Consider the following 23,379-nt stretch of genomic DNA (forward strand, 5'->3'; position numbering starts at 1 on the left):
GCTAGTTGTCCGCTTTTCTGTTGTACGTATTCACAGTGTCCTCAAGGTTTCGAGTGACTTTGTCTTCATATCTCAAATCCCTTAGTGGCAGAATGCAAACTCAAAGGAGTCTGCAGGCAGTCAGTTCTGCAAAGCAGCGCTGCTTAATAAGCCCTCTGTGCTTAAAAGGCTCAGATTTTAAACTATCCTACCTTTTATTGATCAGGCATCAAGCCTAGCTGTGTCCTCATTGTAATCCCTTCTCCTCTTGTTTTGGTCCGGCCGCTCCACGCTCACTCCATAATCACAACACAGCAGTATGCTCCAGTATGCTGCCTCCAACACTGTCTGTCCTACTATGTCTTGCCTTTTTACCTCCTCCTCCTCTCTCTCTCTCTCTTTCTCTCTCTCTCTTTTTTCCTCTCACCCCCTCTCCCCCTCTCTTATTTCTGCCACTATCCTCCCTCCCAACATTCATGCATCCTGATCTACAGCTGGGTGGAGAAAGGAAAAGAGAGCAAGGGAGACACAGAGAGAGAAAGAGAGAGAGAGGAAGTGACTTGCATCAGTGGGGTAGGGACTGTGTGTAAATTACCATGCAAGTTCAAAAGCAGGGATATGCACTTATTACAACTGTACAAAACATGTAAATGTTAACAAGGCTGTAGTCTGAGAAAGGAAACGAACACATTATATTCTATAATAAAATATATATATATATATACTGTATATATATATATATATATATTTTATTTTACAATTACAGTATCTGAATACTATGACTGCTATCAGGAAATATTCATTTCAGTGTCATACTGTTACATCTGGACAGACATGAAGCTGGTTTTGTTGAATACGGTACAGGACTAAGTAAGGGTAGTGTTTTACATTGTGACTGCTGTCTTAGCTTTGGGTATGTAGTCTGAGGCTAGTGTGTTATGCAATAGAAGTCTCAGCAAGTTTTTATGAATTAAACTATTGAATTTCAAGTCTCACACGCATATAATAGTTTGTTACATGTTGTACATCAAGCACTTTCCAACAGTGATTAAAGTAAACAATATTGCAGAAGAAGAAGATACATAAACAGGCAGATACATACACTGATGCTAAGGGAAACTTTAAATTAAGTGAAATAAAATAATTAGGCATACAAATCATTAAAAGATCTAAATATTCCAATCCCAAGTAATTACCAGTTATGAAATGCAGATTTAAATCCCTTTCACACAGTATTTTCCGTCCAAAATGAATGGCCGGCAGCTCTAAACAATTCAGTCATCCATAGTGTGACTCTTGTGTTCTTGATTGGAGGGATGTGCAGTGAAAGTGCAGCCTACCAAACTGTCCACAGTGAGCTCTGTCACATTGGATTCTTCTTCTGTGCTTTAACAGCAAATAAAGGCAGAGTTTGTTTGAGAACTTTTAGGAAAATAACTTTCAGAACTGAATAACGCAACATCAGTAATGACCAAAATGATCAAAAGTCCTATTTTTTTTTACTCACTTATTTTTTTAAATCCCCCACAAAGCCACTGTATGGCAGCTACACCTGGCAATTTGTGGATTTATAGAGCCACCTTTATGAATGAATGTTTGCCTCAAACTAAAGGGACTAGAAAAAAAATATTATACAGTATAAAACACTATACAGACTGTAGCAATATGTTTATGTTATTGTGGTTTACTGTGATAGACAATATAAATGTTTATAGCCTTTTCACATAATTTGTCACAAGATAGAATCTTCTGAAACTAAATTTGACAGCAGTTACTATTAATTAACAAAAGGTATTGTTACTGTGCTGGAAACGGTTTCATACTTTAGGATGCCTGAGTGTGCAGAGTTCAGTGGATTGCACTCATATTCCATCACTGCAGCCATGGGGAACATGAGGCTGAGAAAACTGTTCCATAGCCTCAGGGGGATTACACAATATTGTATCAGTGAAAGTGTCTACTGTGCTTTAATAACATGGCACAACAGTTTTACCGTCACTGTGAGAGTCTTGTGTATTTTGCATTTATTTATCCTAATAGTCTTTTCTTATTTATAGGAGTTTATAAATGTTAGTATTTTTTCCTTTATTTCTCACTTTTTCATCAGACCCCAGTCATGGAGGATTTGTAATATGTACCAAGGAAATATAGTTTCATTCAATTTCATTTTTGGAGTAACATTATGATTTCTGGAAAGAGAACATAAAAAAATGTTGATTTTTTTCAAATGTATTTTTTTGTCGCTTTGAGCACCACATGCTGCGTGCAATATAGTCCCATTATTTTGGAGAGAAGGAAGACAGACAACTCTACGGCCGATATCTCACTCCAAAAACAAAATCTAGATTGATATATAGCACCTTAAATGAAAGATATGAATTTTTTATTTCGGGGTGAACTTTCCCTTAAGTGAAGTCACGTTTCAAATGTGCTCTTTCTTGAGTCCATGTTCAAACAGTTGAAATGTTCTTTCTTTTTGCAATAGCAGGACATCCATTTCAGTCAAAGCTAGTATGCTTGGAAGATAACATCAGGTTTAATAAACGTAAGTAGTAGTAAATAGGGAACTAAGCAGTGCGTTTTCACATAATAGCTAACATTTTCATTGTTCAGTTGAATACATGTTTTCAATGTTGCTGAGATGTAATAGCTGAATTAAGGAACAGGATTTACATTTATTTAAAGCTGCATTTGAAAAAATTGAAGGCCACTAATGGGCAAATTAACATCAAACAGATAACGTTAACAAAGATTTTTAGTACAAATGGAGTTTGGAGTTTGAATTATTTTGGCAAATACAATCTAGTGAACAGTGGATAACAGCTTTTTAATTAAAAAAAGGTATGTGCAAAATGTTTGTATGTTACATTACTAATGTATTCAGTTTTCAACACCATGAACAATATAGGATGTGAAATTATAAAAGGTTGTTTTTGCCCCAACTTACACAAAAGCAAATACATGTGTCTGCTAATTATTCTGTGTGTCATTATTGCCCTTTATTCTTTATCATTTATTCTCACACATACACACACACACACACACACACACACACACACACACACACACACACACACACACACACACACGCACGCACACACACACACACACACACACAAACGAATGAGTTCTGCTACTTTCATGTCATAGAATATGCACAATGTGGGTCAGCTGCCAGTCTCGTCTTTCATCAGTAGGTGTCAGTGTTGCTGGAGAGATGGACTCCTGGAGGAGGAAGGGAGGTTTTTCTCCATTCTACAGACAGATGGAGCTCGTGGCACAGACACCAGCAGAGCCCTTCTTCCTAGACAACAAAATACATGAGAACACTTTGTTCATATGGAGACAAAGATTAAGTTCTGCATGTTACCAGTACCTTTGAATCCCTGCCAACTTTAAACGCTTAAATGTTGCTGACCCCTTTACTTTGAGCTCAATGGATAATTCAAGTCAGATTGGTGTATTTGCTGTTTGTTCCATGGATTTTCTCAGTCACGTCAGCGGCTTGGATGACCATCCCTTTCCATCAAGCTGATCTCACACTGTTTTTCATTTGGTAATTGGTTTTAAATGTGCTCCGACAGTGTTCGCTCCTGCCAATAAACACAGATGTTTAGGGCTTGGCTGAGTTAAAGTGGTTAGCTGTTTGATCGAGTAGCATTGTCAGTGTGATTGAGCAACATTCTCAACAGTCCAAGGACAAAATGTTTCAGTTTATGGCCCAAGATTTACAGGAATAATATCGTTTAATGGGAAAGATTCAAGTGAAACAGTCCCTGTAGGATGACTAATGTGGTATATATTCCAACAATGTTCTAAAATATTTAATTCTACAATAATAACAATGTGGTGAGAATAAATGTTACACTGTCATCCACATAGGTTTCATTACCAGTAGTCTGTAGCTGTGAAAGGCTGTTATCCAAATTCTGCCTTTCATTTATTGCAGTTAATTGTTCCAAATACCGTAACTGTCCACTAAAATATAAAGAGTGAAACACATGGAATTATAGAAAGCTGCAGGTAGGAAGCCGAAAAACAAAGAAGAAGCTCCTCTCTCATTAGTATTACCACCACTGTTCATTGAAATCAAGTCCAAACACAGCTTGAATATTAAGATATTTAAGAAAAACTTTATTTGTGACATATTAACAAAACACATTACCAGATCAAGGAAATCATAAGAATCACTATTATCAGCTTTACAATGATAAGCAGGTGTACAAAAAAAGTTATTAACAGATCTGCACTGTCACAGTCGACTGGTGTGTGTGCCACTCGCTGCCACGCCCAGTGACTGAGGAACATTCACTATACACAAGCAGAGAATACATCAACTTTATTTTTTTATACCGTTTTATCTATTTTGATTTTTTTTTCTGCTTTTTTTTTTTTTCAAGGGATAGATATGGAGGGTGAGTAAATGGTTTGATTTCACAATAGTGTTTGTTTGATCATCATTTCAAAGATTAACACAAGTTTATGGATCGATGTTCTTATCTATGAAAATCATAAGGGTCAAAACAGAAAAGAAAGCATCTCATCGCATAACACAATAGCATTATGTATATCTAGAAGATTAAATTTATTTTCAACAGGATAAAAAATGTGATTCTTTTAGGTATTTCCACAAATTACTGTTTGCAATAGCGTATATGTGTGTATGTATGAGTGTGGAACTTTCAATGTGTGTGTATTGTCTTTGAGAGCGTGCATCAGATGTATATGTATTCCGATACGCATTTCTCAGTGGAAAAACATATCTATGTATATATAGTATCTATATAGTATCTGTTTTCTTTGCTTATAACATGCAAACAGCCACTTGGTGATCTGACAGCACAGAAGTACACCTGAAGGACGGGGCAGGGGGAAAGACACGTGTGCATGGGATGGATCGAGCTTGATAGCAGCACCTACATAACCCTACTGTGGCTGGTAAGACGATGTTCCGACGAAAAAAAAAAAAAAGGAACACTGAGGTGACAGTTTATGACACTTTTCATCATGTTGATACCGTTCCAATGTCTACTGCTCCAGATACACTTTCTCTACTGTGCTACGCCTGGGCTTCACAATGTCAAGGCCAAATACAGCCGATCATTTCACACAGTTCACACTTGGGTCGCTGCGACATGTAAATTTCTCCCGTACAGTGCGTCCCAGCAGCATTATTTCTGATATTTGTGTGCAGCAATTAAGCCCAAAAAGGGTCTAATTTTAAGCTGTTGCAAGCTGTGGTTATTGACTTGTATTGATCTTTGCTTGTTGCTATCATCACCTTCATTAATCCCTAAGTGGATCCCCCCCCACCCCATCCAAGTCAACCCCAAGTCAACCTCCTTTCGCTGCTGCTTAACAGCCCTGCACTTATTTTGTAAGTGGTTTGAGCCGACCCAAGTTGATCAGTCGCCACTAATGGCTGACACGGGAATAACTGCAATACCTCCGCTCAGGCAAAAAGACTGATGACCCGCTCAACTATGCTTTTCTTCATCTTATATGTTGGAGCTGCACAACACACTACAATGACTTTTCTTTTGCCTCTCCATCGTGTCTCGTTTTCTCCACTACAGCATGATCTCAGATTTTGCTAACCTGTCAGAGGTCCTTACAATACAACACACGAGAGATGGCAGAGCTGTCGACGATGAGCAATCAGAGGAGACACGCTCGGCCGAAGCGCCTCGGCTCAGCTGAAGTTGAACCCGAACAAAAGATGCGTGCGGTGTGTGTGTGTAGTATGCGTGTTGGTGCCTGTGTGTATTCTCTGTGTCAATATGCAAACGCACAAATGTCACCGTGTTATGACGGCTCAGCTCAATGCAGGAGAGTGACTCAAAAGATGTTGTCCGACCATGTTGATCTGAAGAAACGGGAGGAAAAACAGGCAGCGGGGCAAGCAAATCCTACGAGCACTGAAGCAGTCGAGGCGGTGGTGCGGGGCTTGAAGAACAGCTATACTTAACATTCAAAGACAGAGGTAGAGGGATCAGGCTTGAACAGAAATGAAGCAACAAGCAACGTTCCTGCGTCCCAGCCATATAATACACTCCATTATTAAGGACAGCACTGGCCTACAGTTTCCAGAAAGGGGCGTGTATTTGTTTAGTATATCTTTGTGTGTTAGTATGTTCTGTACGTCTGTGTGTGTGTCTGTGTGTGTGTGTGTGTGTGTGTGTGAGAGAATAAGAGACAGAGAGAGAGTCAGTGTTTGTGTACAATAATGCGTGTGTCAGACTGGGTGTGCTGATACACAGTGGGATTAGGACCCCGTTGACCTGTGCCATATTCCAAGAGAAGAGGCAAGACCAGGGGCCGGTTGCATCAGCTGCACGTAGGTTCCCTAGTTACTGATCCCATTTCACGCATTGCTAAAACACAAGCGGTAGCACCACAAAAATCTGTTACAATGTAATCTTAAGTAACAACTAAATACTTAAGCAAGCAATAAAGCAGGTGCAAATGATACAAAGTCACACAGTTGCACTCACTAACAGTAAAACAGGAATCTTTTTTTTTTTTTAAACACTGTGTGTTTTTTTTCCTTTTCTTTAGTAATTCCATTCCATTTAGCAACTTAAAGGACTATATCGCTCTTTTGGGATGTTTCTGCTCATTTTCTACAAATTACACATCACCATTTTCCAGTTTGTGTCTTCTTTCAAGAGTCTGGCTCCCATTCAAATACATACAATGCTGAAATCAACATTCTGAGACTTGGTTGGCTGACATAATTCATCACGTCTGTGTTAAACTCTAACACAGTTACGTAATTGTGATATTGCAGTGCAGTTTTCAAGTAAACCTACACTTAAGCTACATTACCATGTGATAAAAGTGTAACTTAAACAATAAGGCCAGATTCTGTGTTCACTTTGATGGATTCCTTAATGTGAAAAAGTTTCGGCTAATTTATTTTTGCGCTAACAATAGCTGCCTCCCAAGACACAGTGATCTGCTTTGGAAAATGTTAGCAGTGACGTAAAGTGGCCTTTGTAGATTTGTAGAGAATGAACTTAAACATGCAAAAACTAGTATTGTCCTTTAAGAGTCAAATATGGATTCTATTACCAATCGTAATTTTTATGCCAATCTGGTCAACTACAAATCCATGTGGTAGATACCCATCAGCAAGATAATGCTTTTACTAACTGGCTACTCATCTGAAATCTTAATGTTATAACTAGTTACAGCCGTAGAACTCCCGCCTTGCCACCCATGATACGGTCAAATTTAGTAACTTGCTAATTGCAAATTAACTAGCAGTTATGAAGCCACTACTTTATGCACTAACCTGGGAACAAACTTGCGCATAGTTGGTGCAACCCAGTCCAGGTCCTCCGCCTCAGCAATGTGCTATATTACACTGAAACAGAGCTCTTTATTTGAGTGTGGTCCTGTGCGTCTCAGCCACCTCTTTCTCCTAAAAGTGTTAATTTCATGGTACATATACTGTATGCTGTTACTTTTTCATTTTTTATAAATTTCTTTTCTTACAAAAGACCACATTTTCTGAATTTCTACAAGGCCTCCACAATACTAAAGACAAAAGCCTCTGTTTAATTTTATTGAGTTTGGCTTCCACTTCACCTGCGACTAGGTGAGCCAAAAAGGACGGGTGGGCTGCATAAAGACAGAGATGCCAACACAGGCAGCCTCAGCTGACAATGGTCAGATACAAATAGTACACCTTCTCAGGTGTTTTTGTTTTTATAATACAAACTGGGGGGGGGGGGGGGGGGGGGGGTCAGCAAATCACAGAAAGGCTAATCGTGTCCAATTAAACCCTTTCTGTTTTAAGTTGGTCCAATGTTTAGATGAAGTATGTCTACTAGGAGCATTTGTTTACCTTTTATGGGCTGGGAAGTTATGGGCCAAATGAGCCAAGAAAGAGAGAAACATTTGTTTAGCAAGTTCGCATTGGGGTGCGGGGGAGCCAGGCCTCATCTAACGAGGGTTTGGCCACTGTACAATGTCAATGTAAATATGGTTGAAGGAGGCTCCCTCGGTTCTACAATATGCATTTGGCTTATGTTTTTTCTGGCTCTTTAATTGGGATGGTGGTTTGTTGGTAGCTCTGTTTGCAAGTCACCCATTCTCCTCTAATCATCCCCCCCGTCATCCTTTCCTTTATCCTTCTTGTCCTTCTTGTCCTTCTTCTTCTTTTTCTTCTTCTTGGCCTCCTCCTTCTTGCCAAAGCTTATGAAGTCACCTTTGTCGTCCACAGGGCCGGCGTCATGACGAATAGAAATGATGGCTGGGGAACCGGGGATGATGAAGGCTTCGGGGGGAATCTCTCCGGGCTTCAGCTGCTGAGGAGGGCAGTAGCCCTGTCCGGCGGCACCGTACCTGAAGTGCCAGCTGTTGCTGTCGACTCCAGCGCCCACTGGGGGTGAAAGTTCACCACCATCGCCATCTACACAGGTATGATGAAAAAAATCATGTCAAATGCCTTCATTCAATCCGCTTTGTTAGATGTCGAGGGAAATAGGCTTATTCACTTTCTTGAGGAATTGATCAATGCTTTTTGTACAAATCAAACAAACAAGATGTATAACATGTTAGTTGTTCCAATTTTTTTTTAAGCTAATCGGCTGCTTACATATTTACCATCCACATACGAGAGCGGTACTGATCTTCTCCGCAATAAAGCAAAATAAGCGTATTTCCCAAAATAACGAACAATCCCTATAAGTATCGATTCCATAGTAGGTCTTTACACAATCTATATTTTGATTGATGGCAAGTGGTAGAAGCAGGACAGTCCATTCTGACATGGATTTCCCAGAGGTAAACCCCCCTTTGCTATTACCTTACTCATCGTGAATCATTTTCAGAAACAGAATCGGCTATAGTGGCTTACTTTAATAGTAAGTGTGTACATACCCAAGGAATTTGACCTCAGTATAATTTTTTTAATTGTTTCGACAGTGTTCGCTCCTGCCAATAAACACATATGTTTATGTGTGAAGTGCTTTGGGGATTGATTGAGTAGCATTGAGTTGTTTTCCAAACAGCGCAAGGACAAAATGTTTCAGTTTATTGATTGTTTAGAAATGGAATATCATCTGATGGGAAAGATTCCAAAAACGTTAAGCAGTCAGAAATATTACGGTATTTGACCTCTCTATTTCGTTGCTCTCAATGTAAATGCACAGAAATAGACATTCGACTAAAAACAGGGACAACAAAGCTGAACAAAACATTTTACTTCTACAAACATTTGCCTTTTTTCAATAACTGTCATGCATTGTACCCTATGTAGACTTTATTATTTGGTCTTTGAGACGTTCATACAATCTGTCACGTAAGGAATCGAAATCAAGCAAAAGCGTGCAGAGCAATAGCCTGACGATGAAGCGATAGCCACAGGGAGAGGATATTTACAAGACGGCAACCTTTAAACCAGGAGATGTTTAACTTGGCAGTGTGATTTGTATTTGTATTTGGATGATGGCAGCAGCTTAATCCTTCTCTCATAGGAGGCCAGAGACAGGGATTCAACCTTTACTGCTCAAGCATGGATGTGACAGAAAAATGAAAGAGAGCAAGTCGGACAAAATATGGTGGAAAAAAACCTGTCTATATATAGAAAAATTATTATGTAAATTAAAAATAAGACTACAGCTATTAAGGTCAAAAGGTTAAAGACGCCAGGAAGAGAAGGAAAGAGGATGAGATAAGGAGAGAGGGAGCGAGAGAGAGAGGCAGCAAGAAAAATGGGGGTGGGCGTGTTTTGTAGACACGGTGCTCTCAGGCCCACACCAGTTCCCTCTGCACTGACCTACTTTCTGTCTGGAATTTATTTAGATCAAACACAGGCCCTTGCAAAAAGATTCTGTTTGATTTTTTCTTTGTAGGCTATTTATGACTTTGCTGGAGCACTGAAATGGTTTCAAACCACTGTCCCATTGGGAAGTACACTATTTTGAAAACGCACGCTGTCCATGCACACAGTGTACCACTGGGTCCCTACAAATGAGCTCATCGAGCATGAGAATAAATTACGAGTGCAGACTATAATAAGAGCAGATGTAATGGACACTGCCACGCTGCTCAATAGTCAGCTCGGCTGCTGAACGAAGAGCATAGAAAGAGCGCCGGACAGCTTTTTACAGAGTGCTATTACATGTTATTGAGCTGTGAGTCATTTAAAATGTATCATATATTAACTCTGTAAATCATCGAGGTTTGGAATATTGCAGGCGAGGTCAGATATTGTGCGTTTTGGTAATGAAGCAGCAGCGTACCATTGCGACAGGAACACAGACACACATGAATAATTTGTTTCCTATACTTGCAAAAATAGAAGTATCCATTTTTAAATTACATTAAATAATTAGCATGTGAAGGACTTGGATAACTACTTCAACTCATGGCTGCTGAGAAAAATCCAGATTTAGGTTAGCGTTGTTGTTTTTTGTTCTCTTTTTTACAATTTTGTCTCATGTTACACAATTTTTAAATACAAACAAGCTAATTGCTGCTAATTGACTTACGCAATTTAGCTTATTTAACGATTAATCAGAGTCAGATGTTATCAGTTTATCTTACCATTAGTGGAGTTAGAGCTGTAATGCTGTAATGCTAGTCTGTTTCTGAGGATTATGACATTTGAAGGTACGGTCTGTCGGTCTGTATTTTAATCTGGGTATTAAAACCCAGGAAGAGGATCTAGCGTTTTAAATAATTCCCATTCAATGACTATCAATGGTTAGGTAATGGAAGATGGCTTCTTGTGTGGAGGACAGACGTGCTTGAAATAAACTGAAGAGACAGCCGGTGAGTTAAAGGAAATGTGCAGAGTACTGTGAGGCAGAATGTGGATGATCTTATTGAGCCAGTAATGCAGTGCATAGCATTGCTGTAAACAATGTACCTCCAATTTATGTAACTGACACACCATTTCCTGTTGCTACTATTTACAGGAAGTTGAGTTTGGGAATACTTCATTTTCTTGTCCTGTAGTGATGGATAACAAAACAAATGCTTCCTTATTTTACATTTCATGATTACAGGTTATTGTATGTAATCCTTTATTGTATGTAATCCTTTATTTTAAAACCATAGCATTACCTTGCCCCCCCTTACAGCTTGCCCCCATATACCTAAGAGATATATATATATATATATATATATATATATATATATATATATATATATATATATATATATATATATACATACATACATACATACATACATATATATATATATGTATATATATGTATATGGGGGCAAGCTGCACAAGCCTCTTACAGCTTTCCAAATAAACATGATTTTTACGTGAATCATTTCTTACCATTGAAAAGAGCAGCCTAGAATAGCAGAGGGATCTAAATCCGGGGCAACACAAATGTTTCTAATAAAAAAAGTGTTTTTGCCTTTTTGGAGCATTAATGTGTTCCATGACACAATATATCTGTTAGATTATGAAATATTCTGTGTGCCAAGGTCAACGAGTGCACACAATGGAGAGAGTTCATCCTTTGGGGAGGTATGAATGTGCTCAGTAAATTTCAACATACAAAGCCTGATGGAGGTGCTATCGAGAAAAGGTGAGGGGTTCACTGACACATTATGATTAATCCCCTGCGGTAAATTAAAAGAAAAGTGTGGTTATTGGGTGATCTAATAGTGTTGGCCAGACCCTTACAGGTAAGCTACGACCTAATTATTGTATTGGACAATTTATCAAGGTAGAATAAAAAAATAAAATAATAAAAGTCAGATATAATTAAACCTGTGCTGATTACTGGACTGGTAGCAAAGCTGCAAACTGCACTATAATTACGGTGGAATTGTACAGTGTTTGGCTTATGTACACCTGGTCGGGCTAGAGCGGTGCATGTCTCCATGCATGACCAACTGAGCGAAAATGTCAAGTGGCTGTGTAGCATCTAATCAAGTGAATATTGTCTCTGCGTCTTGGGACATCCCAGGGCTCTCTGCACTGGCTGTGACAAATCCAAAACCCTGGCATTGTTAATTAGAATTTAATCTGATATATTCCTGTGTGTGTGCATGCGAAAAAAATAAAAGCGCAACGAGCAGGTCACGTCACAGCTCGGAGGAGTCGGTGCAACTATGAAGAGCTTTGCTCCCCCCCCCGTGCTGCCGTTTCTCTAACATGGAGGATTATTTGTAACTTTGCCATTGCTTCATATTAGCCTATATTTCACAGCAAACGGATTATGGTGTAACTGCTGGTAAGCAGGTCAGTACAGCTCCTCATGAGGAGGTTGCCGTGACACCTGGTGTAGATATGTGGGTGTTTGAAGCCTCATTTCATCTAACCTGATGCCCAACATTTAAAATAGGCTGTTATTTCCTGTCTGGTTCCATCTAAAATGAATCCCTAATGCGGTTTGTGGCACATGCACAACATCTGACAGTCGTGTAGTGCTGGTGCTCGTGTAATTTCATTCGGTGTATTCTGCACGAAACACCGAAACCTAAACCATTCTTTCCTACATTACTTCCTCTAAATGACTGCGTGCCCTGTTTTTCTTCTTAATACCTGCCCTTGCCGAGTCCCCGTCCCTTTTCCGCTCCCTAACTCCTTCCTTTTTTTTCCCCGTCTCCAAATCTTCCGTTCAGAGATATGACAGGTTGCCATGGAAACTGCCCTCGCCCACTCCCTGCTGATGGAGGGTGCGGCTGCTGCAGCAATCTCTCAGTTAGACAGTGTTGCCAGGCAACAGGTCACATGGCGTTCCCTAGCAACAACACTACTGCAGGAACCTGCCAATCCTCTTAACCTTTCTCTTTCTCCATCCCCCCACACACCTCGCTTTTTTTTTTCTTTCTTCTCCATCCCCCTGTACGTCTCCTCTGCTCTTCCTCTCCAAAATTGCTTTTAATGTTACTGGATCTCTCTTTTTTTCGTGGCACTCTCTTAGTCCTGATAATAGCCTCTCTCCCCCTCTGGTATTAGACAAATGTCTCCTCATCTGCACCACGGGTCACTTACGTAAACACAGTTTTGAGGGTGCCGCATTTAGATGCATCGCAGCATATCAGACAACTTCATCAGGATGACAATAACTGCAGACATGAAAATGTGTCACAAAAATGGGCTCCACCTCTTGATGCATACTAAAGAGGATCAACCTGCAATCCAGCACATGTCTATGCCTGACAAATGATTTCCTTTCGGAACAATGCACGCACCCCTGAAAGGTCTGCAGTACGCTGTGCATTCTGCTTAAAGATAATATATTTGAGCCTTTACTTAACCAGAGAGACTGCTTCTCATCACACATTTCTCTGCAGCAAACCGGCACAGAGATACTGGGAACCGGTATAGCTTGTATCTCGAACAATTCCCCAGCTCTCTTTTCCACAGAGAGAAAAAAAACTGACAGACAGTAAGACATATTCTGTGACTGACTCTCGGAGTGATTGGCAGTGATGCTACCCTTCAGCCTCTAGTCTCTACCTGTGTTCTAATTCCTGCAGCTAGACAGAAAATCAATGAATGGAAGCTTGGCTGAAGGAAGGAAGGAGGGAACAGCTCACAATGTTCCAGAGACTTTTCGAAATCGGAGTTTCAAAAGTTTCTCAATAAACCGACAAAAGCTGTTAGTCATGAGCTCCGAGCCAGTGTTTCTGTGAAGCATAGTTCATTTCTGAGGCCAGTTCTATTTACACTTATGTTGTGCTACATGCCACACATTTTCAATGTTGCCACCCACTCAGGACAACTCATTTCTTATTAAAAAACAGCTTCCTTTTTCAGTCTGTAGCTCTCCGTGCTGCCAGCCGCTTTCATGGGGAGGATACAGTTGTTTATCTGTGGCTCTGCATAAGGGCCCCAGGCTTTTGGCACCTCAGCCAAGCTCTGCATGAACATCACACTGGAATTCAAGATCATGTAGATATTCAAAGCACAATTCTGCCAAAGCCCCAGTTTTACCATATCTGAACCAAAATAAAAACAAGAATGAATTCAACTTCGTCAATATAATATAATCCAATGAACAAATTTGAATGTGTAATGTGTAGTTGTAATGGGCATTTAGATGCGGTGAGTTGATTTTTGTGCGTTGTTGCAAAGATGTTGAGATGATTGATCCCGCTCTCATGTCTGTTGCGGTAAATGTTAAGCTAGAGCCAGGAGACGGTGAGCTTAGCTTAGCATAAAGACCAAAAGTAGGAAGAACCAGATAGCCTTGCTCTGTTCCCAAGTAAAAAAAATAAATTAAAATAAAATAAAATAAAATAATAATAATAATAATAATAATAATAATAATAATAATAATAAATATATATATATATATATATATATATATATATATATATATATATATATATAAATATACATATACAAATGTAAAAACCAACATTTTGACACTGCAACTTCGTATTGCTACAATTACGTTTTTGTACAGATTGGTGTTGATTGAGTTGAGTAGTTAGAGGTGGTGGTAGGCACATCTCTGGACAGAACAAGGCTAGCCGTTTCCCCTGTTTCCAGTCTTTATGCTAAGCTAACTGTCTCCTGTCTGTAGCTTCATATTTAGCATGTGGACATGAGAGCTGAATTGATCTTCTCATCCAACCATCGCCAAGAAAACTAACAAGCGCATTCCCAAATTGTCAAACTATTCCATACCTTACCATAACCTGAATGACAGAGATAAAATCCATGAAAATGATGTTCTGTTCTGAAAGCTCTGAGTTTCGATTTACCTGAATTACTGTTGTCATTCGTTTTCTTCAAGGCAAGACAATTTGTCAAATTATCTCTCTACTTTAATTATAATTAGTATAGTAGGGCACTAGTACAGAGTACACATCATCTAAAAAACATTCATAGTCAACTCATTCACTTTTGCCATACATGCTTACCTATGTAGCGAACAAGATAGTTTGTAATATGCCCTGTGAAGTGATAGGTTATGCCCATCTGTCTAATAATGTAATTATTAGTTTTTTCCCTCCAGTATATACAAGAAACTTCCACATTCTACTGTTTTAATGAACCCCAGGGTTGACTGTCTTCACCTGCCAGCGGTTAGCTTCAACGAATAGGAGTAACACGAGTCACAAGTGCAGCAACAAGGACGAAAACACTTGCTGGCTTCCCAGTGATTATGTTTTTGGCACACACAACCAGGGTACCAGAGGTTCAAATCCCAGGTGCCTACTTTAACAAGCCTTTCAACAAATAGCCTGGAGTTAAAGCCTACATATTACATAAAGGCATTTCACATCCTCTCCTTTTTATACATTTTAAAGCAAGATCAATGAAAACTTGCTCAGTCGCCTTCCGATCGAATGTAGTCAGTGTTCGACAGTGACAGTGCTCAGTGCTTTTTCACTCTATCCTGACTGCTAGACTTCTACTCACCTGCGGCGCTGGACACAGTGGGCCAGTTCTGGACCAACATCCCCTGGGCTCCTTGCATCACAGAGGACTCCTCCATGTGGACCGAACTAAGAGACAGAACACATCCAGCAAACTCAGTGAGACACATCCCATCTAATATTAATTCAGCCTTTGAACCAAACATAGAGTCTTTATTCAGGGACATGACGTCTAGCTGTTAATCAGTAGTATAGATATTTTCAAAACCTCAACTGAGAAAGAAATGCTTAAAATGTAAAAAATGTATTGATAGATATTGTTGTTAAGTGAGTGGGTCAACATACAGTGTGTGGCCATGCATTTGACATTTTTAAAAGTGTTTCAAGATTACATCTGTTTACATATTCAATTGGGATAAATATTTCCAGCTGATCTTGTTACATATTTATATTTTAATAATTAATAACATAGACTCTCAGGATGGCATAAAAATGAAGTTTCAGATGTTTTCTTTTTTTATCTAAAGTTTTTTCACGAGATGTGGAAACCCTGAAAGTGTACTTTTTGTTTCATTCGATTTAGCAGGGGGTCCTGCAGCACACTAAGAGATGGCAACATAGAAACTATTCCTTCTACTTTTTACTGTTATGGTTAACTGACTATGTTTACATGCAAAGTCATATTCCACTTTTGTTCAGAATATGATAACATTCAGCATAACTTCTATGCTTTGGAGTCTTTTCTCGTGCCTAGCATTGAAAAGAATAGCTTGAAGAACACAGTTTTACTCATGGGGACGTTTTAGGTTAATCAGTAAGTAATGTAAAGGGGAATATTAGTGCAAGATTAGTTTTCAGTAGCTATATCAACAGCTTAGTAGGAATATTGGACCTCATGCAAGAAAACAGTATTCTTGTCTTAACTTTCATCAGATTCAGCAAACGTTCCTAACTTCAGATAACTCTCACCAAATGACAAGATGAATGACGGCTGTGCATAAATAAGCACGCGTTCATGATAATTGTAAATTAGAAAAATGAACGCCCCCAATAATACCATATAAGGCTGTGCGTCTTGCCCTATATGACTTAGCTAAGCTAAGACAACTGGCTGGTAGCTGTAGCTTCATATTTAAAGGACAGATGTAAGAAGGGTTTAAATCTTCTCATCTAGCTCCCGGCAAGAGAATGAATTAGCCTATTTTCCTCAGTGACTAACTATTCCTTTAAAAACAATGTTGTAATAAACACACAAAGCCAAGTGCATGAGTGCAGTTTTCCTGCCTACGAAATTTTTCCCCCCATACATTTATAATGAAGATAGAGCTCATACTGTATAGGAGGACCTACCCTGACTAGGGGCCTCTGCAATGCAGCACAGCCAGCATCTAACCTCAAACTGCAAAACACTGATGCGTTATGTTGAATAGGGATTTGCCATGAATATAAAATAGCCAAGTACAGACTGAGCAGCGTGGGTTTCAAGCTTTTCCATAAGCAGAGGTGCTGATCTGATGTGTGAGAACATGCCACAGATACTGGAGTTTTCTACACTGACTGACTGCACTAGGAATGTGGGTCAGTGAAGTTGGTGCGAGACGCCGTGTATAGTGTGATAGATTACAGCACGCGTGTGTCGGGGTTAAGCGTTGATACGAGCCTCTCGGTGTCTACGCGTGTTACAGGCACTGCCTGTTTGGAGATGGCAGCGGCAAATTGCGATGATGATTTATGTTAATCCATGTCATGTTACAGTGACTTGATGACATGATGCACATTATGATACCCTCCACGCCATAGAAATTAACACTAATATCCAATTAAATCAAACTTACACAGAGCAGAAGAGTGCACAACTGAGCGCTGAGCATGTTTGGCATAAAATTATGAAAATTCAGACATGTTGAGGTAAAAGTCATTAGTCCCTGACGTTTCAGCTGTCCCGATGTCAAATTAGCAAAACACTTCATTATGTATTTCAATACAACTTTTGTGTCTTCATCATCACAAAATGTAAGTGACAGACGTAGAAACAAAAAGCTACTAATTTATTCCAATCATCAGATCTTCTTAATTTCAGTATTCTCTGATATTCTGCAGTCGGTAGCTAATGAGAAGGAGATCTTTAGATCATTCTATAATTAGGATTTGGTCAAGCAATAAGGCGTATGAATCCATATCTGGAAAATCAGAGTGCATGCCTCTGAATTAACAAGTACGACTCAAGTTCAAAATGTCCTCTGCTCTCTGGACTCATGGACAAAAATATAGAGATACACACAGAAAGGCACACGTGTGTGGGGCAGTTGCACATGTAGACACTGATGCATGTGTGCATCTGATAATCTGAGAAAGGTCATAGTCAGCTCATTTGTCCTTCATGCTTCCTGCTTAAAGACTGTAACTGGGGGGAAGCGACGCTCAGAATGTAGATGACCTATATTATATTACACTGCAGAGGAGGAGTGCTAGGCATCCACTGATGGGAGCTGTAGATGGCCTCTTCCAAAGGAAGAGGATGGAGGTTGAGGTCCAAACCGATGCTGAGGGGCGACTAATCGTCCATTTCTGATCATAGCACACACTGATCTGCAGTATTTGGTCTTTGTTATATTTTTTTAATAGGGTTATTAATAAGGTCTTTTTGAGGTGCAGGTATCTGTAAGAAATCTGACGTGTCATTACTTAGAGATCCCATACATTGCAGCTGTGGTGAAGAGCATTATGAAGAGGTCACTGTAGCGGTAGCAGAGACTGGGTGTAGACAGTGTGAGTCGGAATGAAAAAAGGTGTACATTTTTCTAGATGATCACAAGTTGCAAAAGAGTTAAAGATGGAAAGTGCTTACCTCTGCACCCCTGCTCTCAAAGATGCAGAATATCGCCAGTCAGCATTCGGGGCTTTCGGCTGAGCGAGCAAGAGGTAGAGAGAGACAGAGAGACAGGATTGGGTGGGGGGAGAGAAGAGGGAGACAGCAGGGTAGAGAGAGAGAGAGAGAGAGAGAGAGAGAGAGAGAGAGAGAGAGAGAGAGAGAGAGAGAGAGAATTAGTTTGATCTCATACAGTGCAGAGCACAGGCTGGGCCATGGCCTCATCAATTAATCATGATACACATCCCAGCTCCGGACGTGATAGGAACACTGCAGTCGTGTCCCCCATTGCAAGCACAGACACACACGCACACACACACACACACACACACATATTGATATCCACACAGACACAGAAGGACGTTAAAAATGCCAGTGACTGAGAAACATATTGACCAGTTTTGGACAGTCTCTCACTCCATGGCTCTATGAATGTGAGAGCTGGGGGAGTTATGCCCTCTCCCTGAGTGCTGGGGTGTTTGAACAGACCGATGTGTCCATGTTTGTGTAGAACTGTGAGCATCTGTCTGCTCCTGATGAACCCGGGCTGAGTGCTTGCAACTCCCAGCAGTCCTCTGGTAAATTATTGCCTTTGAAAACCAATAAGCCATCATCACCAGGGCAACCGCATCCTATAGGTCTGGTCCGTATTAGCGCAGAGTGATGGGCAGTTGTATACAAATGTGGTATCGCAAATGTGTAGGATTTAGTGCAAGCCAATGTGTGGAGCAAAATCGTCAATAGTGTTTTACAAATGAGCACTATCACCACTATCTTGTATAAACTGGTTTCATCTCATTCCATCTTCCTTGCTTTGGAGATTTACTTGATTCTGATGAATATTTTTTTCGACTATTGGAATGGACTCCCATTCATTCGCCTTTGATGATGGCCTAATTCTGCTGATGATTATGCCTTTAAATTCAAAGAACTATATAAATCTGGTATGGGGGAAACACATATTTTAATGAGCTAATCTTTCATGGCCATTTATTATGCCTACTCATTACTTTCCTCATGACTAGGTGCTGCGCACACTGACTGTATGAAATGATTATGAACATCTGCATGAATGCTAAAGTCTGTCAGCATCATGTGGGTTTGTAGCCTTGGACCTCAAGAACACTGAATAACAAAAGCTGTGTTTAAGACACAGACCTGCTCAGGCAGTAGCAAGTGTCCTAGATAAAGATGGCACATTATGTTCCCCAGTTCGATTCAGAGAGAAGTATTTTCTGCTGGTAGACCCAGCCTCTTTGAGTAAATCTAATTTACAGGGCTGAGGAACACAGGCTGGAGGTTAATATAATTTACACCGCTACACTTGTCTTTGTAGGAGACTTCCGTAGAACTAATGTACTGGTGGCTGTCACTTGATAATTTAGATGCTGCACCCAGAGATAAACTCTTAACCTGAGGAGCATTTCAATTAAATTAAAATGATATTATTCCAATATTTGAACCCCTAATCTCTCTAACCTAAGTGGCATAAAAGCAAAACATATCTACCCAAAATCTAGAGTCAAACCTGTGCTCCTTAAATATACAACTAATAGACGTGAACACTTTAGAGCTACACGAATGGTGAATGCTAGGAATGCAGGTACGCAGGACTTTTTGACTGGTATAATGTCAATCAAGCAGCAAACAGTAATGTTTTTTTAATGTTACCTTTATATAAATAGTATTTTTGGTGTGACGCTAGGTATGGCCTAGCAGGTAGAGGCATTCGCTGTTTCATTCTTTCTAAATAGAGAACATTGTACCATTGAAGTAACGCAGCCTTTAAGATATAGAATATAAAATGGCAGAAGGTAAATCCATATCTCTCCTGTAATCAGAGGCAACAACTAGTCCTGCAGGGCCTTTGATTGAGTCAATTAACCCCAACCAGTGTAACAGTTTTACTCACACACACACACACACACACACACACACAAGTAAAAACCCTCTTGCACAGAGAATGAGCCTGTAGTGAAGACTACATGACCTGTTCTTAGAGTAGATGTGATGTCAACCTCGAACTGAAACACAAATCTCTGAATCATCAGAAAATAGCACAGGTCCCTGAAAAGCATCAGGCCTGACACTAATGCAGTGCGAGTGCTGGGCCGGGCTGAGCGACAGCACAGTACAAGTGGGACCTGAATGAGCGAATGAGGCTCGCAAGGATTCGATTCATTGCTGGAAGTGATCAAACTTGACATGCAGGATTTTATCGTCACCCTGCAGCAACACTAACACTGACAAAAATTACGACGGTGCACGCTATTCTGTAACCTTAATGAAAAGTCACGTTAAGTATGTACTTTAAAAAGGGTCTTACATTGTTTGGAGCTAAACCAAATGTAACTAAAGCCTCTAATTTGTAAACATGACTATTCATGGCCTTAAAGTAATGCGGACATAAGGTAGGCGTAAAAAAAATGAATGACACACCTCTGGGCAGAGTTGCATGGAGGCATCGGGCATGCTCAGTCTGCGTACAAATCCACTCCCACTCGTGAAGAAGCGGTCGGCACCGCTGCCCCAGGTGCCACTGATGGGACGTCCTGTGTTGTAGAACATGAACGTGTCACTGCCAGAGGTGGCTGTCAGGCAGGTCTTGTAGCAGTACGTCTTTGTTAGGGAGCCATTCCCACGCACTTCGATGTAGTGAGGCTCCACTTTAAGGTCCCTCCGAAGCATCACATTGTTATTAGGCTGTGCCCCGGGTGGGCCGCCGCCTCCCCCGCCGGCACTCACGCTGCTGCTCCCGCCATCTGGAGGGGGCTTCTGTGACACGCAGCATGGGGAGCAGGACCCAGGTTGGGTGCAGTAGGCATGGCAGCGGACGATGGCCAGCACCACCACAGTGACCAGGAAAACAAAGGTGGTAGCACTCAAAGCCACGATCAAGTAGAGGGTCACGTTGGAGAAAAGCAGAGTGCTGTGAGGTCGGATGATCCGCTTGGGGTCAGGAGCCACTTTTGGCGGCACCTCCATGACAGCCACGTTGATGGTGGCGGTGGAGGAGAGACTAGGCTGCCCATGGTCCTTTACTAAAACGGTGAGAGCAAAAGAGGTGGAGTTGTCCTCCAGGATCCTCCGAGTGGTCCTGATCTCACCGGTGTGCTCGTGCACCTTGAACAAGTCCAGGTCGGTGGCCGTCTCCAGCACGTACACCAGCCAGGCATTCGGACCAGCGTCTGCGTCGTAAGCCACCACTTTGGTCACCATAGCGCCAGGCTCTGCGTTCTTTTGTACCGTTTCCAAGGAGCGCGTGCCATTGCCAGGAGGGTTGACTATAAGTGGCGCGTGGTCATTCTGATCCATGATGTAGATGTAGACAGTGGCAACACGGCTGAGAGGAGGAATGCCCCCATCTTGGGCTTTGACCTGGAAGTGGAACTCTCTCAGTGACTCATAGTCGAAGGCTCGCAGGGCATAAGCCTCGCCTGTGTCGGCCTTCACAGACACATATGAGGTGACAGGGATGCCATGGTTGTTGTCGTTGAGCACTGTGTAGGTGATGCGAGCGTTCTCTTTGATATCAGCATCTTGAGCTTTCACAGTACACAAAGAGGCCCCAGGGGCATTGTTCTCAGCCACGTAGACAGTATAGGAAGTCTGTTCAAATCGCGGCGGGTTGTCATTAACATCAGCCACGTCCACCTGTATGGTCTTCTGGGAGGAGAGGGGAGGGTTTCCTCCGTCGGTGGCACTCAGAGTGACATTGTAGGCATCGGTGGTCTCGCGGTCCAGGAAGGCTGAGGTAACCAGAGTGTAGTAGTTTCTAAATGACTTGATCTTGAAAGGAAGGCCTGCTGGGATCTCCAGGCTCACCTGCTTGTTAGCGCCTGAGTCTCGATCAGTGACGCTAATGAGGGCCACGACTGTGTCTGCGCGGGCGTCCTCCCTCACGGGGCTGGACAGAGATGAGAGCACTATCTGAGGGACGTTGTCGTTGACGTCCACCACCTCCACCACTACCTTGCAGTGTGCCGCCACGGCCCCGGGGCCCTTGTCCATCGCCTGGATGTACATCTCGTAGGAGTTGGTCTCTTCATAGTCAACATTGCTCCTCACTCTTATTTCTCCGGTGTTAGTGTCCATGCTGAACATCTGCCTCACTCTCTCTGGAGTGTAGCTGCTGAAAGAGTAATAAACCTCTCCATTTGTGCCCTCATCCAGATCAGTCGCATTCAGTTTTATCACCAGGGTGTTTTTGGGCGAGTTCTCCAACAGTTTCACCTTGTACACTGAGCTGTCGAACATGGGGACATTGTCATTCGAGTCCAGGACCCGGATATTGATTTTGGCCGTGCCTGTTTTCTCCGGCGTCCCACCATCCACAGCACTTAGAATTAATTGGTGGTAAGGCGTTTGTTCACGATCAACGGGCTTTTTGAGCACGAGCTCGATGTGCTTTGTGTTGAGGGAGGGTTTGTTAGATACCAACGCAAAATGGTCGTTTGTGCTAAGCTGATACATACGAACTGAATTGGACCCAATGTCTGGGTCTTGAGCGTTTTCAATTGGGTACCGAGACCCCGGTAAAGCAGATTCCGTGATTTCCACTTGATACTCATCACTGGGGAACTGCGGCGCATTGTCATTGGCGTCCACGATCTCCACCTCGACATGGTGCACCTCACTGGGATTTTCGACCATCAACTCCAGGTTGATGAGGCAGGTGTTGGATAAATCGCACAGTGCCTCCCTGTCGATCCTTTCATTGACAAGTAGTTTCCCGTTTTTGGGGTTGACAATCACGTAACGCTTACCGCTGTTGGACGTTACCTTAATTTTTCGAGTGGCGAGCTTTCGAATATCCAGCCCCAAGTCATGCGCCAGATCGCCGACCAGTGCCCCATTTTCTAGTTCTTCCGTAATCGAATATCGCAATTGTCCAAACGAAAGGCCACAAAATAAGGAAAATATCACAAAATAAAAAGGCACATTATTCCCTATCCACTTGCATATCCCCGCCTCAGCCATTGCAAGCTCATAGGATCCGCGGACGGATTAAACGCAGCCTTCCGCCTTTTTAGCTTGCAGTATCTTGCATCCCAGCACCTCATTAAGGTGGGCTAATTGGTCTCCCGGTAAATGAAACACACGCGGCTCATCCATTGTGTTACCCGGCTGAGGTGAATCCTCTCCAGCGCACCCATATTTCCTTTGTCCGTGATGCGCTTTTTTGTCTCCAATGCGCGCTGCTGACGGGTGTGCTT

The 23,379-nt window shown here is 41.5% G+C and overlaps 1 protein-coding gene across 1 annotated transcript; it reads right to left on the reverse strand.

Moving 5' to 3' along the window:
- Positions 1 to 7,728: 7,728 nt before the first annotated feature.
- Positions 7,729 to 23,379, reverse strand: LOC137876644 (protocadherin alpha-C2-like). The gene is made up of 4 exons (XM_068716399.1): positions 20,603 to 23,379; positions 18,143 to 18,201; positions 15,338 to 15,423; positions 7,729 to 8,398 (listed from the first exon to the last, which is right to left on the reverse strand). The coding sequence occupies exons 1-4, from the start codon at positions 23,141 to 23,143 to the stop codon at positions 8,085 to 8,087; spliced, it is 3,000 nt and encodes a 999-aa protein (XP_068572500.1). The 5' UTR covers positions 23,144 to 23,379; the 3' UTR covers positions 7,729 to 8,084.

This window comes from Cebidichthys violaceus, unplaced genomic scaffold, assembly GCF_023349555.1.
Source record: "Cebidichthys violaceus isolate CVI_PGR_0920_01 unplaced genomic scaffold, fCebVio1.0.p SCAF_20, whole genome shotgun sequence".
NCBI classification, from domain to species: Eukaryota; Metazoa; Chordata; class Actinopteri; order Perciformes; family Stichaeidae; genus Cebidichthys; species Cebidichthys violaceus.

Excerpts from the sequence above, each read along its gene's own strand:
- LOC137876644 (XM_068716399.1), bottom strand. The coding sequence starts at position 23,143 with ATGGCTGAGGCGGGGATATGCAAGTGGATAGGGAATAATGTGCCTTTT. Across the intron at positions 18,202-20,602 it reads CCATGCAACTCTGCCCAGAG|CCGAAAGCCCCGAATGCTGA; the intron begins GTGTGTCATTCA and ends TTGCTCGCTCAG. Across the intron at positions 15,424-18,142 it reads TTGAGAGCAGGGGTGCAGAG|TTCGGTCCACATGGAGGAGT; the intron begins GTAAGCACTTTC and ends TCTGTCTCTTAG.